Source organism: Hyperolius riggenbachi, chromosome 3 (assembly GCF_040937935.1).
Source record: "Hyperolius riggenbachi isolate aHypRig1 chromosome 3, aHypRig1.pri, whole genome shotgun sequence".
Lineage (NCBI taxonomy): Eukaryota > Metazoa > Chordata > Amphibia > Anura > Hyperoliidae > Hyperolius > Hyperolius riggenbachi.
Window position 1 is genome coordinate 386810264 of NC_090648.1, and position 22928 is coordinate 386833191.

At 43.3% G+C, this 22928-nt stretch overlaps 1 protein-coding gene across 4 annotated transcripts in view; it reads left to right on the top strand.

Annotated features, from left to right (window-relative positions):
* Positions 1–22928, top strand: part of DOCK2 (dedicator of cytokinesis 2) — a 566587-nt gene that overhangs the window by 442002 nt on the left and 101657 nt on the right. For all 4 annotated transcript variants that reach the window (XM_068277401.1, XM_068277402.1, XM_068277403.1 and 1 more), the window contains one exon: positions 3590–3727. In XM_068277401.1, coding sequence (XP_068133502.1) covers positions 3590–3727 — 138 coding nt within the window. The remainder of the gene's footprint in view (positions 1–3589; positions 3728–22928) is intronic.

The window sequence follows — 22928 nt, forward strand, 5'->3', positions numbered from 1 at the left end:
GGTCCCATGTGGTTTAGAGCCTTGATCATAGGGGGTTAATAACTGGCTAAGAGAACATATGTTCCCATGCTCCCATGTGCATCCAATCTTGCACAGCTGAGCCCCAGCTGCAAAACCTTTATCTACATTCTTGTGGCTTAGATTAAGTCACTGAGGTTAAGTCACTGAGGATGTAAATATACTGTAGCTGGGATGATAAGTGGTTTTAATTTGTGTGGTAAAGTGGACTAACGTCTTGCCTTTTATATGATTTAGCATATTGTCATTTCTTTTAGACTATGTCAGAGTTTAGCCATTCTCCCTAAGATGTTTAGATATCCTTTTACTTCTTCACACATTTACATTTGGGAAGCAAATAACTTTTTCTTAGGTTAGCTACTTTTACCACATCAAGACACTCTTCCATTGTTTAACTACCTGAGAGACCGCGTCACGCAAACGGGCGTGACCGCGGCGGCAGCCCCAGGACCGCTTAATGCCAATTGAGGCTGGCTTTTGCAGGAGATCGTGTGCACTGATGTGCGCGCATCTCCGCATGGTAGGTAGGCTTCAGTCTCCCGGCAGCGATCGCCACTCAGAAACTGTTAGACGATGAAACTGCTGTCTATTAGCATAGTACAGCGCTGTGATCCACAGCAGCGTTGTACTGGGGACAATATATGCTGGCTGAGAGGGAGACAGCCAAATCAGTATTTTTGTTCAAGCAGGTGGACAGTAGTGATGCTCGGATACCCCCCAATCACGGATTCGACTATTCAGCTGTGGTTGAAAAAAAAAATTAGGAAATGGCGTGATTAATTTCCAGATTTGAAACGGACTCACGAATTCGATCCGGATTTTTCCTGTGAATGAGGCAATCATGGGAATTCATGTCCGTGATAACGGAAAAGAGTTTTAGCTAATAGCAAAGCCCCCATACATGCTACAATCACCAAAATTGCATGGATTATAAAGGTGAGCCATGACAAAGTATTAAACCTCTCAGGAACTAAACATAATAATATGGTAGTCAAGTCTGATGTCATAGGAATTGTCATATTGTGAAGAATATGAATCTGTCATCCGCACAAATATGGCCTTTCCCGTTTTCGAATTACAGCGTTTTACAGGTAAATCTAAAATCTCTCTCCAAGGGAATGAACTGTGATTGGTTTGTAACCCGGAGGGGGCTGGCTTTGTCCTACCTCAAAACTAGCTTCCATAAAACCAGGATGCATACAGGGAGGGGCAGTCCTCCCTTGTGTAACATCATCTGATCAAGCCAGCCAGGGGACCATGGGGATGGTGGCCATGTTCTGGACCTGAAACAAAGGACATTTCCATGTGCTAAGACTTCCAAAGCGGACATTTTCATATGAACTTAAGTATTTGTTTATTTCTTCCCTTACCTTTATTTTTATACTGTGCTACTATTGTCTCTATAATTGTTGATTTTAATGATTTTATGTGTATATTAATTATTTATATTGCATTTAAAAATAAAAGACTTCTAAAAGTAATTTATCCTTCGGCTACACCTACTATTCAGCCACACACAGAACGAAACCTACTCTTCTGAAGATTCGCTACTGAGAATTGTTGTTATTAGTCAGAACAGGGTGTGTTTTAACCGTTTTATTTGCAGGTATTAGTATCAGGCAGATTGGGCTTCTCTTCCCATTTAATAGAGATGGTGGCAGCCTAGTATTTTGTGTTTTATAGTTCGCATGCCTCCTTCTGGTCTGTCTGCAGCCGAATTCCAGGAATTTCCGCACACCGATTGTGTCCACGAGATTGGGTAATCTGTGTACTGAAACCGTTTGGAAGGCATTGTGCTGTCCGGCCACTAGAGGGCATGTGACACCTGGTGCACCCATGGGTGCACCAGATGTCAAGCTAGGTGAGGGTGACAGGTGAAGGCAGGCAGTCAGGACAGCGGGAGGCAGCGGCTATACGTCCGCATAGGACGAGCTTTTTGGCTATACTAAAGTGCTGAAAAGCATCTTTAAATTTTGGCTCCAAGGCTCCCATTTGGTTCTTTAACAGACCAATGGGGGTCAGGAGGATCCCCATTGGTCTGTTAAAGAACCAATGGGGAGCTTTGGAGCCAAAATTTAAAGATGGTTTTTAGCTATGCACTTTAGTATAGCTGAGAAGCCTCCCTGCCCACCTTCACCTGTCACCCTCACCTATGGGTGCACCAGGTGCCAGGCTAGGTGAGGGCGAAGGGTGAGGGGATTTTGGAGAGGACAGCGGGAGGCAGCGGCTATGCTTTCTAAAGGACGCATTCTCTGCTATACTAATTAGTATAGCTGCTCAGGGGTCGTCGTGTGTGGCGTCGGGGCGGCGGAGATCTTCAATCAAGTTAATGAAGATCGCAAGATTAGAGGATATTGGCGTGGGACATTTCCGAGGATATTGGCGTGGGAACTTTTTTTTTAAAGGTACAGGTAAGTATTTATGGTTAATTTAGAATAATAAATTTTTTTGTGTTTTTATTTCATTTAACCCTTTGCGGAAATGGGTAAGGGGTACTTTGTACCCCTATACTCATTTCTTCTGGGAGGGGGGGTGGGCATCTGGGGGTCCCCTTCTTAAAGGGGACTCCCAGATGCCACCATGAACCCCCCCAGGGAGTCGTCGCCCCACCTCCTCCTGGGGCACTGAAGGAGGTGGAGATCTCTGCGATCATGACCGTGATTGAATTCCAAATATTTGTAATCACGGAATTTCCGTGGCCGATTTCTGTGATCCAGAATCGATCACAGCATTTAATACCGAAGTCGAATAGTGAAAAAATGCTTGTGAATCACAGCTATTCCGTGATCACGGAAAATATCTTCCCATCACTGGTGGACAGGCCATGGAATGCTAAAGAGCTGATATACTCAGAGAGTTAATGCTCTGGTTGAAGTGCATTAAAATGCTCTGATTGAAATGCATACAAGTTAAAAAGAAAGACCGCCAAATCATGATGTAGTAGAAGCAGGAAGACAGAGCATAGAGGTCTGTGAGGCCCAGATAATTAAAGCCAGTTCTGGATAAAGGGTATACCTGAAAAAATATGGGAAATGAAAAGGGGAAGCCCTTGATCAGTATATAAGAGAATATGGAAGGTTCTGCTAATTAGGCAGAGGCAAGGATCACAGAGGTGCAACTCAGATGTAACAAATCATAGAAAACTCACGTCCAAAGTTGCCACTTAATTTGATAATTGTTTTCAAGATCTTTGCTCTATCTGTGCCAACTGATACTTACCTTGAGTATACAGAGCAAGACAATATCATCTGGGTATGGAAGAAGAAAGGATTTTTAGCAGTAAGAATGGTTAAGTTGTGGGGTGCTGTATTGTAGGTTGTGACAACATAAATACATAAAGATAGTGTGAACAAAAGGATAGTTTGTGAAACTTTAAAGAAAGGAATTCATGTAATTGCCTTTCGAGGTAAGGGAGCAGGAAGAAAGTTTCCCTCAGTGAAGTGAATTGGCCACAAACGTTTCTGGGGACAGTCTTGCCTCTGGATAAAACAGTAGGAGCTCCTATAATGAGGATCTACTTTCAAACTAAGTTTAATTTTGGATTCACTACTGTTCTTATTTGCAATTGCAGACACCGCTACTTGGTGCGGGGATACGGATCCACGAGAAGAGAGTTACTGAAGACCTTCGCCCTTTCCATAATCGAATGGAGGAATGTTTTAGAAATTTGAGAATGAAGGTTGAAAAGCAATACGGTGTGAGGGAACTGGTAAGTTTCAATCTTTTCAACATTTCACAGGTTCCACTCATCTGTGGAATTTTTCATTTAGGCTTCCAGTAATAATATGAGGTGACCTTGTCACCTCATAATGTTTTGTTACTGCATTTAGAAATACATTATTAGAATAAGCCTAAAAGTAATACAGCTATTATTAGATGTTATACAATATAATAAGTAAATAGGTGAAAAGTTTTCATTTTCTTTTATGAATGTTTCAGATGAAATTCTAAAGAAAATACGGCATAGTTATTTTTTTCAGTATTTAATGATCTGGGATCAGCAGTGGAGATCTGGCTGCCACACCTGGGAAAGTAGAAACAAGGTTCTCCTACAGCAACTGATTTGTTCTTCCTTTGTGAAGGTGGTAGGAATTTTCCCCATGCAGGCAACACATCCTGTTGACCCTGAGTGAGCATTATGTTTTTTCCAGAGTGTAAGCTGCGGGTTGGGGTAATGTTGGTTGTGGTATGGACTTAGAGGGAATGAGGGGAAGGGAAAAGAGCAGGGATGAGCAGAAACTACGCCAGTGCGAATTTACGCATCGTAGTTCGCATCTACGCATCGTAGTTCATAGGCGAAGTTTCAAAACTTCGCTTACGAATTTACGCGTAGCGAAGTACCGCTTCGCGTAGCTTACGCCCACTAAGCGTAGTTAACATGTGTATTGCGTAGTGAACTACGAATGCGTTACTCGCGTCTAATTTTCCGCATGCGATTGTATGCATACAAATTTACGCATTGGAAAGGGGAATGTATGCATAGAAGGGGTCCCAGTATATGCATTTTTAAAGAAATTAATGCGTACAATTTTCTGCATACAGGCATAAGTATCCGCATACACTACGCTTCCCACTTCGCGTAATTGCGTATTTTAACGCGTATTCTACGAAATGCATACGAAGCTAATATTTGTTTTCGAAGCCGTAGTTTGGCGAAGCGTAATTGCGTAAAACTACGCATATTTCCAGCGTAGCGAAGTTGGCTGACTACGACCATCCCTGGAAAAGAGGTGACTGAAATCAAATGTCATAAGAGGTGGTCAAGGCTCTTGGTACCATCTACTTTTATAGTATGCCTCATGCTGTATTATTTCCAACTGCCAGAAGAATGACCCAAAATGGAATAAAATACATCAACACTTTATGTGACCACTTGACAATGTCATGTAGACCTTGCTGCTACTAGGATGAATGAGCAGCTTCTGTTGAATTGGTTCTGCAGTGCAATCAGTGTTTTTGCCATTGCAGGAATTGCATTAAATACTCCTTTAATTCCAATGTGTGGTGCATTTTGCATACATTTGAAAGTAGAAACACTGTCATTTTAAGCTCTGTGAGCCTTAACAGCCAATAGAATGTGCCCAGCTGTTATGGGCCTCAAATACAGTAAGTGGATGACCACGTTTAGAAATAAATACTTGATTTTACTGAATAAAGTTAATTGAGTATAATGTATTGTATACAAGTGGTTGTATAAAACATGGCAACGTAAAATGAGCAACAAACAGTAATCTTTCACCAGAAAATAATCGTAATGCAGCAATGTTTCACTAGAAAATAATTGTAATGCGGCAATGTTTCACCATAAAATAATCGTAATGTGGTAATCTTTCACCACAAAATAATCATAGCGCAGCAAAGTGTAACCCTAAAATAATTGTAATGCGTCAGCAATATTTCACTAAAAAATAATGTACACCTGTAAAAAAAAACATTTACTCACCTGCAGAAGACTCCTCTCCCGGGCACAGCTTCCCCGATGATGTTCCATGCAGCCAGCCACTGCAAAAGTCCGGGGCTGACAGGCAGAGAGCAGGGCTACAGGAAGATGACATCCGAAGCCCTGTACTGGAGACACAAATAGTCTTTAGTGCAGGGCTTTAAACGCCATCTTCCTGTAGCCCTGCTCTGCCTGTCGGAATACTCCACAGGCTAAGGTGGGCTGCAGGCAGGGATGCTCGGATGTGCCTCATCCACGAATTCGGCAATCCGCGTGGTTGCAAAAAACAATCCGCATTCGGCCCCGCCGCATGCGGATTTTCGTCCGCGTCCACGCAACCACGCGGATTTTCTACCGTGAATGGCATAATCACGCGTGGATTCCCGCCCGGAGGCAGATTTTCTTTAAACGTTAATAACAAAGCCCCCATACATGCTACAATCCCCCAAATTGCATGGATTATCGAGGTGATAAGGGGCAACATAACTTCAACATAATTTTTTTTTTTTAATGGCTTTTAAAGACAAATCACCACTGTAAATGGGGCTATTAATTGGTAATACGTGGTTTTAAAAAGGGATATACGCGTTAAGCAATCGAAGAGGTGAAGGCGAGTTCCAATGGCACTTGGCGGTGAAGGTACCGCTGGAGGAGGATGAGTGGCTGATGCCAAAAAGGCCCCAGAGAGGTTTTTGTAATTTTTTTTTTTTTTTGCAGCAATTAGCAATGACATCGCAGCAGAGTTGTCAGTGGACACGGGCAGTGTGAACGCAGAGTGCAGTGGTGGTAGCGACTGAGTCAGGAGAAGGACTATGCGGGCGGTCAGTTCAGCAGCACAGAAGGACCACGGCAACATACTGGTAGTACTAGTAGCAGCACAGCGTCATAGTGCTGGCAAAAAAATTAAATGCACCCGGTGACCCGGGCAGTGTAAACGCAGACAGAGTACATTGGTGGAAACGACTGAGTCAGGAGGAGGAGGACAATGCGGGCGGTCAGTTCAGCAGCACAGAACAGAAGGACCATGGCAACATACTGGTGGTAGTAGTAGTAGCACAGTGTCATAGTGCTGGCCAAAAAATTAAATGCACCCGGTGACCCGGGCAGTGATAACGCAGACAGAGTGCATTGGTGGTACCGTGGTAGCGACTGAGTCAGGAGGAGGAGGAGGACAAAGCGGGCGTTCAGTTCAGCAGCAGCAGCAGCACAGAAGGACCATGGCAACATACTGGTGGTAGTAGTAGCAGCACAGCATCATAGTGCTGGCCAAAAAAAAAGGATGCAGTGGGCACAGTACAAGGTCACTGAAGGATGCAGTGGGCACAGCAGTGGGCACTGGATATACAACTAGGTCACTGAAGGATGCAGTGGGCACAGTACAAGGTCACTGAAGGATGCAGTGGGCACAGCAGTGGGCACTGGATGTACAACTAGGTCACTGAAGGATGCAGTGGGCACAGTACAAGGTCACTGAAGGATGCAGTGGGCACAGCAGTGGGCACTGGATATACAACTAGGTCACTGAAGGATGCAGTGGGCACAGTACAAGGTCACTGAAGGATGCAGTGGGCACAGCAGTGGGCACTGGATATACAACTAGGTCACTGAAGGATGCAGTGGGCACAGTACAAGGTCACTGAAGGATGCAGTGGGCACAGCAGTGGGCACTGGATGTACAACTAGGTCACTGAAGGATGCAGTGGGCACAGTACAAGGTCACTGAAGGATGCAGTGGGCACAGCAGTGGGCACTGGATATACAACTAGGTCACTGAAGGATGCAGTGGGCACAGTACAAGGTCACTGAAGGATGCAGTGGGCACAGCAGTGGGCACTGGATATACAACTAGGTCACTGAAGGATGCAGTGGGCACAGTACAAGGTCACTGAAGGATGCAGTGGGCACAGCAGTGGGCACTGGATATACAACTAGGTCACTGAAGGATGCAGTGGGCACAGTACAAGGTCACTGAAGGATGCAGTGGGCACAGCAGTGGGCACTGGATATACAACTAGGTCACTGAAGGATGCAGTGGGCACAGTACAAGGTCACTGAAGGATGCAGTGGGCACAGCAGTGGGCACTGGATATACAACTAGGTCACTGAAGGATGCAGTGGGCACAGTACAAGGTCACTGAAGGATGCAGTGGGCACAGCAGTGGGCACTGGATATACAACTAGGTCACTGAAGGATGCAGTGGGCACAGTACAAGGTCACTGAAGGATGCAGTGGGCACAGCAGTGGGCACTGGATATACAACTAGGTCACTGAAGGATGCAGTGGGCACAGTACAAGGTCACTGAAGGATGCAGTGGGCACAGCAGTGGGCACTGGATATACAACTAGGTCACTGAAGGATGCAGTGGGCACACAAGGATGTCACACTGTGTAATGAGATGCTTATATGCCAGCGAGCGAGCAGTGGGCACTGGGCACGGCACAAGGTCACTGACAGAATGAATGAACAGCGCTGGCAGAGAGTGGCGGCGCCGGCGGTGTGACTGGCTGCCTGCAAATAGTACAAGTGTATAACTGTCACTGGAATATACAAGTGAACACTGCAGCTCCACTAACACAGATAATCCCCACTCCCACTACACTGACTACACTGCAGCACTGAACCTGCCTGCACTACACACAGTTAAATAATCACTAGACTCCCACACTCCCACTACACTACACTGACTACATCTAACTACAGCAATCACTCACTGACTAGCTAACTGTGTACAGTATAAGAGCAGTGTTAGCAAAAAAACCGCTTTGTTTTTAACACAATAAATGCACTTGCTCAAACAACAATGGCCTGGAGATAATCCTCTCAGCACCACAGTCTAGCAAGGACAGAGCTTTTCATCATGGCCACCGCTTTATATTCAGGAGGGGAGGGCATAGCTCCCCTCCTGTGATTGGTTGCTAGGGCCTGGCTGGGGCCCTCTGATTGGCCTGCAATGTGTCACTTCCGCATAATTTGACGCATTTCCGCTAACCACGACTTCAGCGCCGGGTTTTGACGAGCGTGAATGCGGATTTCTGTCCGCATTCACGCGAAGCCGAAGCAGATTTTCGTGGTTGAAAATCTATTCACGGCTTAGCGTGTCCGAGGCGGAATGCGTCAAAATGGTCGTGAATCCACGCGTAAGCGTGATCACGACCTGGCGGTGAGCACCACTGGCTGCAGGAAGTGAACTGGCCCAAGACAAGTTGAGAGACGCAAGACCCAACACTCTGGATGAGCTTAAGGCCGCTATTGAAGCATCCTGGGCCTCCATAACACCTGAGCAGTGCCACAGGCTGATTGCCTCCATGCCACGCCGCATTGAAGCAGTCATTTCTGCTAAAGGATTCCCGACCAAGTATTGAGTGCATAACTGAACATAATTATTTGAAGGTTGACTTTTTTGTTTTAAAAACACTTTTCTTTTATTGGTCGGATGAAATATGCTAATTTTTTGAGATAGGAAATTTAGGTTTTCATGAGCTGTATGCCAAAATCATCAATATTAAAACAATAAAAGGCTTGAACTACTTCAGTTGTGTGTATTTGAATCTAAAGTATATGAAAGTCTAATGTTTATCAGTATATTACAGAAAATAATGAACTTTATCACAATATGCTAATTTTTTGAGAAGATCCTGTATATATATATATATATATATATATATATATATATAGCAGAATATGTGGCACAAAACTGACCCTGACTGCGGAGAGCACCATTTCTCCTGTAGTTGAAGCTCACTATACCTTTTTATGTGCCGCACACTGGAACCACTGCTCCTCCAGCTTCTTTCTCCACTTCTTCACAAATGGACTCCCACTTTTCCCCCCTCTGCAGATAATTACAAAGCCTCTTTCAGTGTGAAGCAGCTTTCCACACATGCATTTAACGTACACTGAGCCCACTGAACAGTAACCTGGTACATGCGCAGTAAGCCTCAAGGCCACGTTATAAAGGCAAAAAGGACAGCTGCCTCTGCATGCAAGGCCAGGCTGAGGCAGACACTGGAGAGGCGCCAGCCTCTGGGCGCGATGGCATAAGGGCATATTCCTCTCCACCCTACCCACCAGCCTTCCTTTCTCCACGAACAAACCTCTCTGTCCTCAAGTCTGCATTGCTCATTATAGCTCTGGCAAGTCGGGAAGATAAATGCCAGAGCCACTTGTGATCCTACGCCTTCCTGTGCTCGCTTTCCATGTGATAAGCTGCACTGTCAGGCGGTTGTGATGTCATTGTTGCTATGAAGCAGCAGGAAGCCAGTTTCTGCTTCTATGGAAGCAGCACCGCTTCCTCTATTTCACTCTATATGCCATACCAGGTTTGTAGCAGACTCAGTCCAGTGCCCGTTGCTGTATGATACATTTGAGAAATTGGCTGACCAACCCTTTATCTCTCTTCAGTGCAATAATGCTAATTGCTTGTCAGCTTAACTTCTCAAATGATGGAGACAATAGGAATGAGTCCGACTGGGGTGTGTAGCAGGTCAGGGTAAGAGTTCTCCGGGCAGCACAGCGAGTGAGTGGGGCAGGTCACATGTGCCATGTAGTCAGCCACTTGCACTTATCCCTCTGAGTATCTCACTGTAAGCAGTGAGAAGTCTGATTGTACATATGGGGGGATTTGTGGAGCATACACCGTTTATTATAAGCAATACTAATATTGAAGGTTCCCGTAGTACCGTTGTAGCACTGAGGTCCTCAGTTCAAAAGCTATTAGGTGGGTCCACGGAGAGCAGCGTTCACTAAAGTGCAAATACTTTATGCAGTATTTTTGGCCATGCTTTGCGGCATGTTTTGCAAGAACTTTGCCTGCACTTGTGTTTTGCTGTTTTTTTTTAATGCGCTTTGAAAAAAGTTTTAGCTACTGTACACGCCGGGTCTTTTTCTGACTCCAAGCGTTCTAGTTTCCTCACAAAATTTAAAAACATACTGGTAGGCTGTCAAGTACTGATCGCACAGCTCACAATCATAGTCAGTGTTGTAGCAGCATTCGACACCGAACATGGGTCCAACTAACGCTTTCCCTAATAGCAGTAGAGCTCTGCCCCTAGTCTTCTTCACAGCAGATTGAGTGGTGGTACAGGTGCGTGTCGGTCCTTTCACAAAGGAAGTAGGGCTCATTTTGCATGTGGAGAAGGGGAGACCAGGAGCCTGATGGTGCAGTATCGCTAGGTACAATATAAAGACAGAATGTTGTGAGTGGGTAGCGGATACTCACAAAGATGGTTTGCAATCCTGCAACCACCGAATAGGCCTGCGGAAGGAAACCGTTCCCGCTTAGTATCCCGGGACACTCAGGAACTGAGCGGTCGCTCGCCTCCTGTGATCCTCTCTACTATTGGACTAGGTCATTGTAGTAAATAATAAATGTAGTAAATATTGGCAAAACTTAAAGTCAAGCCCAGTGGAAAATGGCACCTAAGTGTTCTCAGAAACCAATTTGATGTACATTATTGGAAACAATATAAAAAAACATTTCAGGTGGTGTAGTTCTCCATATACACTATCAAAAATGAAATTTTAGTCTTCCATTTTTTATGCATACAAATGTAAATGTGCATTTAAGGAACACTATTGTGAACAATTGTAACATTTCAAATGCATATGAATAATATATATACATATATATTGCAGCGTAAAATGCACTATAAATTACTTTTTACACACATAAAAGGTGTCTGTCAGGTAAAACTGATAGAAAACTGATGCAAAACTAATGCAAAATTGACAGGACAGGACAGTAATGGACTGGACCGGAAATGCACACATTTATGTGTGAACCAGGCTTACTTACTTTTAGAGTTTTCTCTATATGAAAAGCACTTCCTGAATGGCAATTGTTCAGTCTAACTGCCAAAACAGTGTGCAATGGAGAAGGGAGGCGTGTGTGACATCTTTATATAGATCCTTTCCATAGAGTGCTTTTATAAAAAAATAAAGGAAATACTGAAAGTTTACCAGGAGGAGATGGACTAATCCAAAACCTGTCAGATCTTTACTACTTAATTAATTGTAACATTGGAGAAAAGTAATTTATTGTGCAATTTACTCTGGGAGAAATGCACTTCTAATAAGTATGTGTACATGTGCATGTTACATTTTATAATTTATAATTACGTTTGTTAAAAAATGATAATATATGTATAATCGTTATAATTGTATAATATTGTGTATAACCTTCATTTATCGTTTCTTCATGTAATAAAATATGAAAATATTGTTTACAACAATGAAAATAATATATAAGTACGTTCGTAATCAGAATCAGAATCAGAATCAGAATTTGTTTATTTCGCCAAGTACAACCGAAGTTGTACCCGGAATTGTTTTTGGCACATACAGGGTCAGTGATGGTACAGTACAAATGCATACTGTTAATGTAAAGTATGGGTATACAAGTATATGAACACCATAAATACAACCGTAGCTGAGGAGAACCAGAATGGTAGCCTGAGTGCTATGTTGAGAGGAGCTGCCCCTATAAAAGTGGCGCTCAACTGCTCTGCAGCTATTCAGGAGCTCATAAGGTCCATAAAAAGAGGGAGAGAGAGAGAGAATAGAAATATAAAGAAAGATGGACCCAGGGGAAGGTCCAAGGGGGTACGCCGCTGCCGTCTATGGCACTCAAACGCTTCCTCAGCGATAAATGAATCAGATGACCCCCAGTCCACCCCTGGGGAAGAGAAAGAGAGGAAAAGCAGAGAGAAGGAAGAGAAAGAGAGAGAGAGAAGGTGAGAATGAGTCCCCAAGGATTGCGGCATAACCTGGCCGGTTAGGTGTCCTGTTAGGCTGGTCTAGTCGATGTCGCAGAAAGCCCTAAGGCTACTACGGATACTGGCCGCTGGTGCACGAAGATAGGGATTGTGCTGGGCAACCATCAGCTGGATCTGTCATCAAAGGGAGAGCTGCAGCACTCAGACTGGCCTGGTAATGACAGTCTCCTGCACGTGGCTTTGAAATGGGCATGGATGCCATGCGGTGGCTGCTAGGCCGCGGTACAGGCCAGGAGCCTGAATGGCAGAAGTTTGGCCTGATATAGTGGAGGTGACTCCTCAGTGCAGTCAATTCCACTGTGCTGCAATGCGCTGGACCCACGAAAGAAGGCTTCAGGAAGCAGCAGTGGCGAGATACCAGTTTGTCCCTCCATGTGGGGGTGGGTTGGTCCTGCTCTGGCATCCTGGTGTAGCAGTGGAGAGAGCGTCGGGAAGCGGCGGTGGCGAGATGCAGAATGGTCCTGGTTGAGGCAGTAGCAGCGGTGGTGTCCCCATATGTGCTGGAGTCGCTGCATGACAGCATAGTTGCCACGGACTGGGTTCCTTCTGCGCATGTGTGGAGGTGTAGCTGGAGCCGGATACCGGTGTCACGGGACCAGGATCAGCTGAACGGACATGTGGTGAGCTGTGGATTACCGAGCAATTGCCGGGTGCAGGGGGTACCCCGATGCATGATCATCCGCCCACTGGAGAGCGGACCACCCAAGTAGTTTTTGGTCAGGCATCCAGGGGATTAGGGGTGAAAAGAAAAGTTAGATGCCGGAGCCCTGCGGCCGTGGTTGCTGACCCAGCGCCATCTTGCAGTTTGTTTAATAACTGTAGTAAAACATTAATAAATATTACTAACATTTTACTACAACTAAACCTAACCCTACTCTCACACAGAACCCTCCCTCTACCTATCCCTAGCCCTTAGACCCCCCCTAGTGGTGCCTAACCCTAAGACCTCCTAGTGGTGCATAACCCTAAATCCCCCCTGGTGATGCCTAACCCTAAGACCCCAGGTGGTGCCTAACCCTAAATCCCCCCTGGTGGTGCCTAACCCTAAGACTCCCCTGGTGGTGTGTAACCGTAAATCCCCGTTGGTGGTGCCTAACCCTAAGACCACCCTGGTGGTGCCTAGCCCTAAATCTCCCCTGGTGGTGTCTAACCCTAAGACCCCCCTGGTGGTGCCTAACCCTAAGACCCCCCTGGTGGTGCCTAACCCTAAATCTCCCCTGGTGGTGCCTAACCCTAAGACTCCTCTTAGTGATCACTTTATTATGTGGATAATAATGTTTTACAAATAGTGACTGTAAAAAATATAATACAATTTACTTACTGATCACTTTATTATGTGGATAATAATGTTTTACAAACAGTAAGTTGTACAATTTTAAATAACGTTTTAGTTAAAGACGATACATATGTTTAGTATATTTGTAAACGTAATTCATCATGGGCACTTTTTGTAAACTTAAATCATCACAAGCGCCGTTTGAAAACGTTAATAATCTCCGGGCGCCCTTTTTTCCTGTTCGGCGCCCGTCAAATGATATTTATTATGGGAAATTATAGACCTGTAAGCTTAACATCAGTTGTATGAAAACTATTTGAGGAGTTACTAAGAAATACTATACATGACTTCATAGTAGAAAATAATCTTATTTCTCAGCATTAACATGGGTTTACTAAAGACAGGTCCTGTTTGACTAACATGCTCAGCTTTTATGAGGTAGTGAACGGTAATATGGATATTGGGAATTCTGTAGATGTGATATACTTGGACTTTGCAAAGGCCTTCGACACTGTTCCACACAAAAGTCTGGTGCAAAAAGTTTAAGATGCAAGGACTGGGGAAGAGTCTGTGTGCATGGATAGGGAACTGGCTAATGGACAGAAAACAAAGAGTTGTGGTCAATGGATCATACTCAAAATGGGTGACTGTTAGCAGTGGGGTCCCACAGGAGTCTGTGCTGGGTCCAGATGCAGTAGTAAGCAATGTTGCTATTTTTGCAGATGATACAAAATTGTGCAGAATCATCAACTCTCAGGAAGATAGGGACATATTGCAACAGGATCTGGATAGAATGGCTATATGGGCACATTAATGGCAGATGAAATTCAATGTTGAAAAATGTAAAGTCATGCATTTTGGTCGTACCAATGGTCTAGCACCATACAAAATAAATGGGTTACAGTTGGGGACATCAAACTTGGAGAAGGACTAGGAGTACTCATCAACAACAAGTTAAATAATCGTACTCAATGCCAAGCCGCTGCTGCAGCTAAAGCTAACAAAATTTGGGATGCATTAAAAGGGAAATACAAACTCGAGATGCTAGCATAATATTGCCCCTGTTTAACTCTCTAGTAAGGCCACATCTGGAATATGGAATTCAGTTCTGGGCACCACATTACAGGAAAGATATTGCAGTTTTAGTGCAGGTGCAGAGACGAGCAACAAAATTGATACGTGGGATGGAAGGTCTCACTTACCAAGAAAGGTTAGATAAACTGGGTTTATTTAGTGTAGAGAAAAGACGCCTTAGAGGGGATCTTATTAACATGTATAAATACATCAGAGGGCAATATAAAAGCTTGGCGAATTAGCTTTTTGTCCCTAGGCCTTCTCAAAGGACTAGAGGACATGATCTGCGCATTGAGGAAAAACGTTTTAGCCATTTATTTAGGAAAGGGTTCTTTACAGTAAGAGTGATTAAGATGTGGAATGCATTGCCACAGGAAGTAGTTATGGCAAATTCTATACATGCATTTAAAGGGGGCTTAGATGCTTTCCTTGCGTTGAAAGACATCCATGGCTACATTTACTAGGTAATGCCCAATGATGTTGATCAAGGGATTTTATCTGATTGCTATCTGGAGTCGGGAAGGATTTTTTTCCCTTTTGGGGATAATTGGGCCATGCATGCCTTGTAAGGGTTTTTCGCCTTCCTCTGGATCAACAGGGATATGTGAGGGAGCAGGCTGGTGTTGTACTTTATTCTCTGGTTGAACTCACTGGACGTATGTCTTTTTTCAACGCACATAACTATGTAACTATTATGGGAGTGAATCTTCCTTTTTATCCACTTGCCTCATACGCCCACATTTCCTGCTTCTGCTCTGCGGTTCCTCACTTTACAACGTGTAATGAAGTGTTTAACCCTTCACACACCTTCCCACTGTGTTTATAAAACCTTGTTTGGGGCTGCTCATCCACCATCTGGACTATCCTGTGTTCCTTTCATCGATTTTTCTCCGTTCACGCCTAGGAAGATTAGCTACAGTGCCATGGGTTGCAAACTTCTTGATAATGTCCTGCACTGTGGACAAAGGCAACCCTAGATCTCTGGAAAGGGACTTGTAACCTTGAGATTGTTGATATTGTTTCACAATTTTGGTTCTCAAGTCCTCAGACAGTTCTCTTCTCCTCTTTCTGCTCTCCTTGCTTAGTGTGGCACACAGAGACACACAATGCAAAAACTAAGTGAACTTTTCTTCTTTTTATCTGCTTACAGGTGTAATTTTTAAATTGCCCACACCTGTTACTTGCCCTCAGTGAGTTTAAAGGAACATTACATGCTTGAAACAATCTTAGTTATCCACAATTTCGAAAGGATCCAAACAGTAAATAATGGAGGGCGCTGCTAGAATTACAGCAATATTTGTTATAGCAATTACAATGCTAATATTGTACACAAAAATCTTCCTCCTGCTGCAACCTTACCAGATGGGGTTAATCCCCTGCCCCCACCTCAAAAATGTAAAGTCAATTAATTAGAAAAGGTGCGCTTAGATATAAAAGTCATAATCATTTATTTCCTTAATAGGAGACTTTATTGTCAAGTTAAAATGGTTAAGAGTACATATAGATTAACCCACACTCTATACACACACATACATCCACAATCACTCTAGAGCGTGCTGGTTCCCCTAAAAAAGAAGGAAAAATATTCCAGGGCAAAAAGGGAACCCTGTTAAAAATTGTTATATATCTGTACAAGTTACTCAAAACCTGAAGGGGAATTGACCTTAACTAATAGCTACAGATCACAGTCCGCATCAATTCACATATGACCCTTGTCTGGGTCATGTAGGCATACGTAGTCCCTGAAATATGTGCACATCCCACCATGGAATAAGGGCTAAGTCATACGTGTTGATAGTACCTCGTATCCGCTATTCAAGATAGCGCTAGTGATCTCACCAGCTCAATACTCCAGGTCTCCTCTCCTGAAAGGTGCTTTCTTATCCGGAATTCCGCTCTCGCATCCACGGCTTCACTAATGTCTCGCCGTCCCGGTACTAATAGTTGGCTGACGATCTTCCGGTCCTAGTGATGACGTCACTTCCTACAGTGCGTCTCACTTCGCTGTTGTAAGCACTTCCTTGCGCTCCACCTCAGTTGTCTGCATATCGTCTCAGGCAATTCGAGTTTTTCAAAGAAGGCAAGTGGCTTACTCCTTGGTAGATAGAATGGGGCGCCCCTCTTCTCCCACAGAACAGCTTTAGATTGACATGTTTCGACGGAAACTCGGCCGTCTTCATCAGAATCTGTTGGACCATTCGGACTAGTCGCCATATTTATATCCCAGGACTCTTAGCACTCACTCCTCCCCTCCATTTTCCTTAAAGGGGACAGCCATATCCATATTCTTACTCTCACAGTACCATATCCTCTTTCTTCTTTATAATGACAATTCTTGTCCATATGCTCCTTTCTAGGATATGTCATTCCTCATATCTATTATTATCTTTAATGGGCATCATATTACCAAAAGGATATAGAGTTAAAAAAAAAATTTTCCCTTTTCTTTTTCTTTCTATTTTTATTTTAAAAAATAATGATGGTATTCTTCAAATAAAAACAAGGACAAAAATAAAAATAAAAACAGAAACCAAAAAATCAATAAAAATTAATATTAATAATCTAGCAGGGGACCAGTTGCTCTTTAAAGAGAACCCGAGGTGTGTTTAAAGAATGTTATCTGCATACAGAGGCTGGATCTGCCTATACAGCCCAGCCTCTGTTGCTATCCCAAGCCCCACTAAGGTCCCCCTGCACTCTGCAATCCCTCATAAATCACAGCCGTGCTCTGAGGCTGTGTTTACATCTGTAGTGTCAGTCTCAGCTGCTCCCCCGCTTCCTGCAGAGCTCCGGTCCCTGCCCCCGTCCCTTCCCTCCAATCAGCAGGGAGGGAAGGGATGCAGGCGGGGACTAGAGTTCTGCAGGAGGCGGGGAGAGCAACAGATTGACACTATAGAGATAAACACAGCCAGCTCTGACAAGCTGTTTGTCAGCAGCGTGGCTGTGATTTATGAGGGATTGCAGAGTGCAGGGGGACCTTAGGGGAGTTTGGGATAGAAACAGAGGCTGGGCTGTATAGGCAGATCCAGCCTCCGTATGCAGATAATATTCTTCAAACCCACCTCGGGTTCTCTTTAAGGAACCAGAATGCTCTTTTGCACCTATTTCATGAAGCCAAAAAGCTCCATCTCTTCATTCAAACCTCTAGGTACAAGGGTGTCCAAATTAAAAATCCACCTACTTTCCTGTCTTGACATTTTGGCCATATAATCGCCGCCCCTGCTGTCCCTATGTACTATCTCTAATCCAAAATAAATGACATTACTAGTGCAACAATTATGTAGGTGGGCAAAATGTTTAGAAAGTGGGTGTCCCTGCCACCCCTTCCCTATATTATTAAGATGTTCCCCAATCCTACTGGAGAGCATCCTTTTTGTGCGTCCTATGTACTTCTTTCCGCAAGGGCAAACTAAGCAATAGATGACCCCTCTAGTATCGCATGTGATTAATTCTCTGATTTTAAAACTATCACCTCCTCCTACGACCTCAATAATCTTTCTATAACCCTTCGTTTTCTTACAGTTAGTACACCTCCCACACCTCACAAATCCCCCGCTATTACTAACCAAGGGTCTCGCTGAACCCCAACAATCGGGGAAATCGAAGAAGTGATAAAGGTGCACCCAACCACTTTCAATCAAATAAAGGCACCATCAATCAGTATTTTTTAGCCAGAGGCAGGGGGGAGGGGGTTGGGGAGGGAGGAGGAAGAGGAGGGGTGTTAGAGGGGGGAGGGGTAGAAAGAAGACATTGATTAAGACCAATGGTGAGAAAACGGATTTAGAAAGAGGTATATACAACTTAAGTGGAGCAGTATTAAAAGAAGCAGAGAAAAAAGTATTAGAGAAGGGCCTAAAATGTGCTCCTTCAACAAAACTAAATACGTTTGAAACATATATAGACATTAAAAAATATATAAGGAAACTGTGCCTTAAGAAGTACTTTCAAAAAAACCCAATCATTTCCAAACCAACTAATACAGTATTCCAACATACAAACCTAAAAAATCCTTCTAAATTTAATCCTATTGGTGAGATCAGCAAAGAAATGCAGGTTTTTGAATAGAACGTTGAGAGATATTTGAGGCGGATTAGACCCCTGCCTAATTTCTTGAATAATTTGTCCCGAGAGGAGGTTAAAGCAATGGAGGATCTCCAGCGTAATAAACAAATTGTGGTGAGACCAGCTGATAAGGGGGGCAGCATAGTCGTTCAAAGTTTGAGCGACTATGAAAAGGAAGCGTATCGTCTACTGAATGACGAAAATACGTATAAACGCTTGAGGTCTGACCCTGGTGATCAATATGGAAAGGAGCTAACACAATTACTAAAAAATGCCTATCATGAGGGCATAATTAATAAGAAAGAGTTTGAATTTGTGAGCGTGTCCCATCCGAGAACTGCGATTTTCTACCACCTCCCAAAGGTACATAAAGGTTTGGTTGATCCCCCGGGGAGACCCATTATCTCTGGGGTGGGGTCGGCCACATCAAACCTGTCTAGGTATGTGGACACCTTCCTCCAGAGATATGTCAGATCCACTCTGGCTTTTCTGGAGGATACTAGGCATGTTTTGAATATCCTGGAAGGGATAGTATGGGAGGAGGGATGGTTGCTGGCAACCTTAGATGTGGCATCATTGTATACGGTGATACAACATGAAGAAGGGCTGAAGGCAATTGATTACTACCTTGGTCTGGATCTTGATATGAAGGAGGAACAAAGAAACTTCATTATATGTGCAATACGGTTTATATTGACGCACAACTTTTTTAGGTATGGGGATGACTTCTTCCTCCAGACGAGTGGGACGGCGATGGGGACTAGGTTCACGCCGGGTTACGCTAACCTGTTTATGGCCCATTGGGAACACACCCAAATTTATGGGCCTGAGGGTCCCGGCGCGGACCTGGTCCTCTGAAAAAGGTTTATTGACGACGTCCTACTCGTCTGGAGGGGCTCTGAAGCCTCCTTGAGGGATTTTGTGATAAAACTGAATTGTAACAATATTAATTTAAAATTCACGTCGGAGATAAGCAGGGAGGAGATTAGCTTTTTAGATTTGAAGATATATATTGAGGATGGACATTTAAAAACCCGCACATTTGTAAAACCTACTGATGTTAATAGTTATATCTTGACCACTAGTTGTCACTTCCCACCGTGGCTTAATAACATTCCTAAAAGCCAGTTTATCCGTTTGAAACGGAATTGTACGGAAGATAAGCAGTATCAGGATGAGGTAGAAGACCTATCCAATAGGTTTAGAGAGAAGGGGTATGAGGAGACTATCTTAGAAAGAGCCATCAAAGAAGTAGAGATGATAGATAGGAAAGAACTATTGGTCAAAAGGGGGGAGAAGGATAGGCAGGATCACTCCCTCAAATTAAATCTAAGGTATGGCCCACGTAGTGGATTGGTACGAAACATCATTATGAAACACTGGGCCACATTGAGGGGGGATAAGATCCTAAGTGACATTTTACCCCTAAAACCAGGAATTACCTACAGAAAGTCCCAGAATGTGGGCCTACGGGTGGCCCAGGCGGCAGGTGATTATGTCCACAGACCCTTGGTTAGTAATAGCGGGGGATTTGTGAGGTGTGGGAGGTGTACTAACTGTAAGAAAACGAAGGGTTATAGAAAGATTATCGAGGTCGTAGGAGGAGGTGATAGTTTTAAAATCAGAGAATTAATCACATGCGATACTAGAGGGGTCATCTATTGCTTAGTTTGCCCTTGCGGAAAGAAGTACATAGGACGCACAAAAAGGATGCTCTCCAGTAGGATTGGGGAACATCTTAATAATATAGGGAAGGGGTGGCAGGGACACCCACTTTCTAAACATTTTGCCCACCTACATAATTGTTGCACTAGTAATGTCATTTATTTTGGATTAGAGATAGTACATAGGGACAGCAGGGGCGGCGATTATATGGCCAAAATGTCAAGACAGGAAAGTAGGTGGATTTTTAATTTGGACACCCTTGTACCTAGAGGTTTGAATGAAGAGATGGAGCTTTTTGGCTTCATGAAATAGGTGCAAAAGAGCATTCTGGTTCCTTAAAGAGCAACTGGTCCCCTGCTAGATTATTAATATTAATTTTTATTGATTTTTTGGTTTCTGTTTTTATTTTTATTTTTGTCCTTGTTTTTATTTGAAGAATACCATCATTATTTTTTAAAATAAAAATAGAAAGAAAAAGAAAAGGGAAACATTTTTTTTTAACTCTATATCCTTTTGGTAATATGATGCCCATTAAAGATAATAATAGATATGAGGAATGACATATCCTAGAAAGGAGCATATGGACAAGAATTGTCATTATAAAGAAGAAAGAGGATATGGTACTGTGAGAGTAAGAATATGGATATGGCTGTCCCCTTTAAGGAAAATGGAGGGGAGGAGTGAGTGCTAAGAGTCCTGGGATATAAATATGGCGACTAGTCCGAATGGTCCAACAGATTCTGATGAAGACGGCCGAGTTTCCGTCGAAACATGTCAATCTAAAGCTGTTCTGTGGGAGAAGAGGGGCGCCCCATTCTATCTACCAAGGAGTAAGCCACTTGCCTTCTTTGAAAAACTCGAATTGCCTGAGACGATATACAGACAACTGAGGTGGAGCGCAAGGAAGTGCTTACAACAGCGAAGTGAGACGCACTGTAGGAAGTGACGTCATCACTAGGACCGGAAGATCGTCAGCCAACTATTAGTACTGGGACGGCGAGACATTAGTGAAGCCATGGATGCGAGAGCGGAATTCCGGATAAGAAAGCACCTTTCAGGAGAGGAGACCTGGAGTATTGAGCTGGTGAGATCACTAGCGCTATCTTGAATAGCGGATACGAGGTACTATCAACACGTATGACTTAGCCCTTATTCCATGGTGGGATGTGCACATATTTCAGGGACTATGTATGCCTACATGACCCAGACAAGGGTCATATGTGAATTGATGCGGACTGTGATCTGTAGCTATTAGTTAAGGTCAATTCCCCTTCAGGTTTTGAGTAACTTGTACAGATATATAACAATTTTTAACAGGGTTCCCTTTTTGCCCTGGAATATTTTTCCTTCTTTTTTAGGGGAACCAGCACGCTCTAGAGTGATTGTGGATGTATGTGTGTGTATAGAGTGTGGGTTAATCTATATGTACTCTTAACCATTTTAACTTGACAATAAAGTCTCCTATTAAGGAAATAAATGATTATGACTTTTATATCTAAGCGCACCTTTTCTAATTAATTGACTTTACAATTTCGAAAGGATGCCAATATTTTTTTCCAGCCCATTTTTGGAGTTTTGTGTGACATTATGTCCAATTTGCTTTTTTTCCTCCTTTTTTGTTTTGGTCCAATACACACAAAGGGAATAAAAAAAATGTATAGCAAAACGTGTTACTGAAATTATACTTTTCTGTGAGAAATGCTTGATTTTCTGTAAAAAAAATTCTGGGGTGCCAACATTTCTGGCCATGACGTAAGTACTTTGGAGAGATGAGAGAGTAATGGAGGGATACATTATTTATTGCCAACTGTGTAGGGAGGAACAGGCAGGAATTGATGACAAAAGTGCGCAGAGCTTTGGCTGCAGTGCTGGCCCCAAAGAGTTAATCTTTAATAAACAGCAGAGAGGAAGTGAGCACTGAAATACTTGCTGGTGCCTTCACACCCAGCTGTTCCTAGACTCCAGCATCTGAGTTTGGACAACTCACTATTGTTCATTCTATTAAATCTGCATGTGCAATTTTCATTACGGTTTTGCAATGCACATGCACAAATGCACAAACTTTTATATATTGCACATTAATTATTTTTTGCATTATTCCTTTTTTCATTACCTGGCTTGCTGTAAGCCATGTAATGAAAAAAGGGTTGTGCATTTCAAATCATGGTATAGTCCACACAATATACGTTAAAAACATGACCTTTAGTCTCCTCAAGGCTAGTTTACAGTACTCAGTTGCGTTGCAGATGAATGCTGCATGTCAACTCACTACCCATACAATTCTATGAGGCTCGCTGTATGCAGGCATTGTATTAAAGTCTATGTCCAGTCTCCATTACAGTTCACACGAATTGTAATGCATGCGTTATGCAACAGACCATTGGGAATCCAGCCTAAAGTAAACCATTGATTACACACTGGAAATGCAGAAATTATTTCAAATAAATCTGGGATCCAGAGAATCCTATAAAGAGTTGACTCATAACATGTTTCCATATAAATGAACCATGCACAGTAATTCCTATGTGGAAAGGGAGATCAATGATGCAGTTGGTCAATTGTGGCTAGGACTGAGGGCCCCATCACCATTTTAATGATTGCAAATTGTTTAATATTTT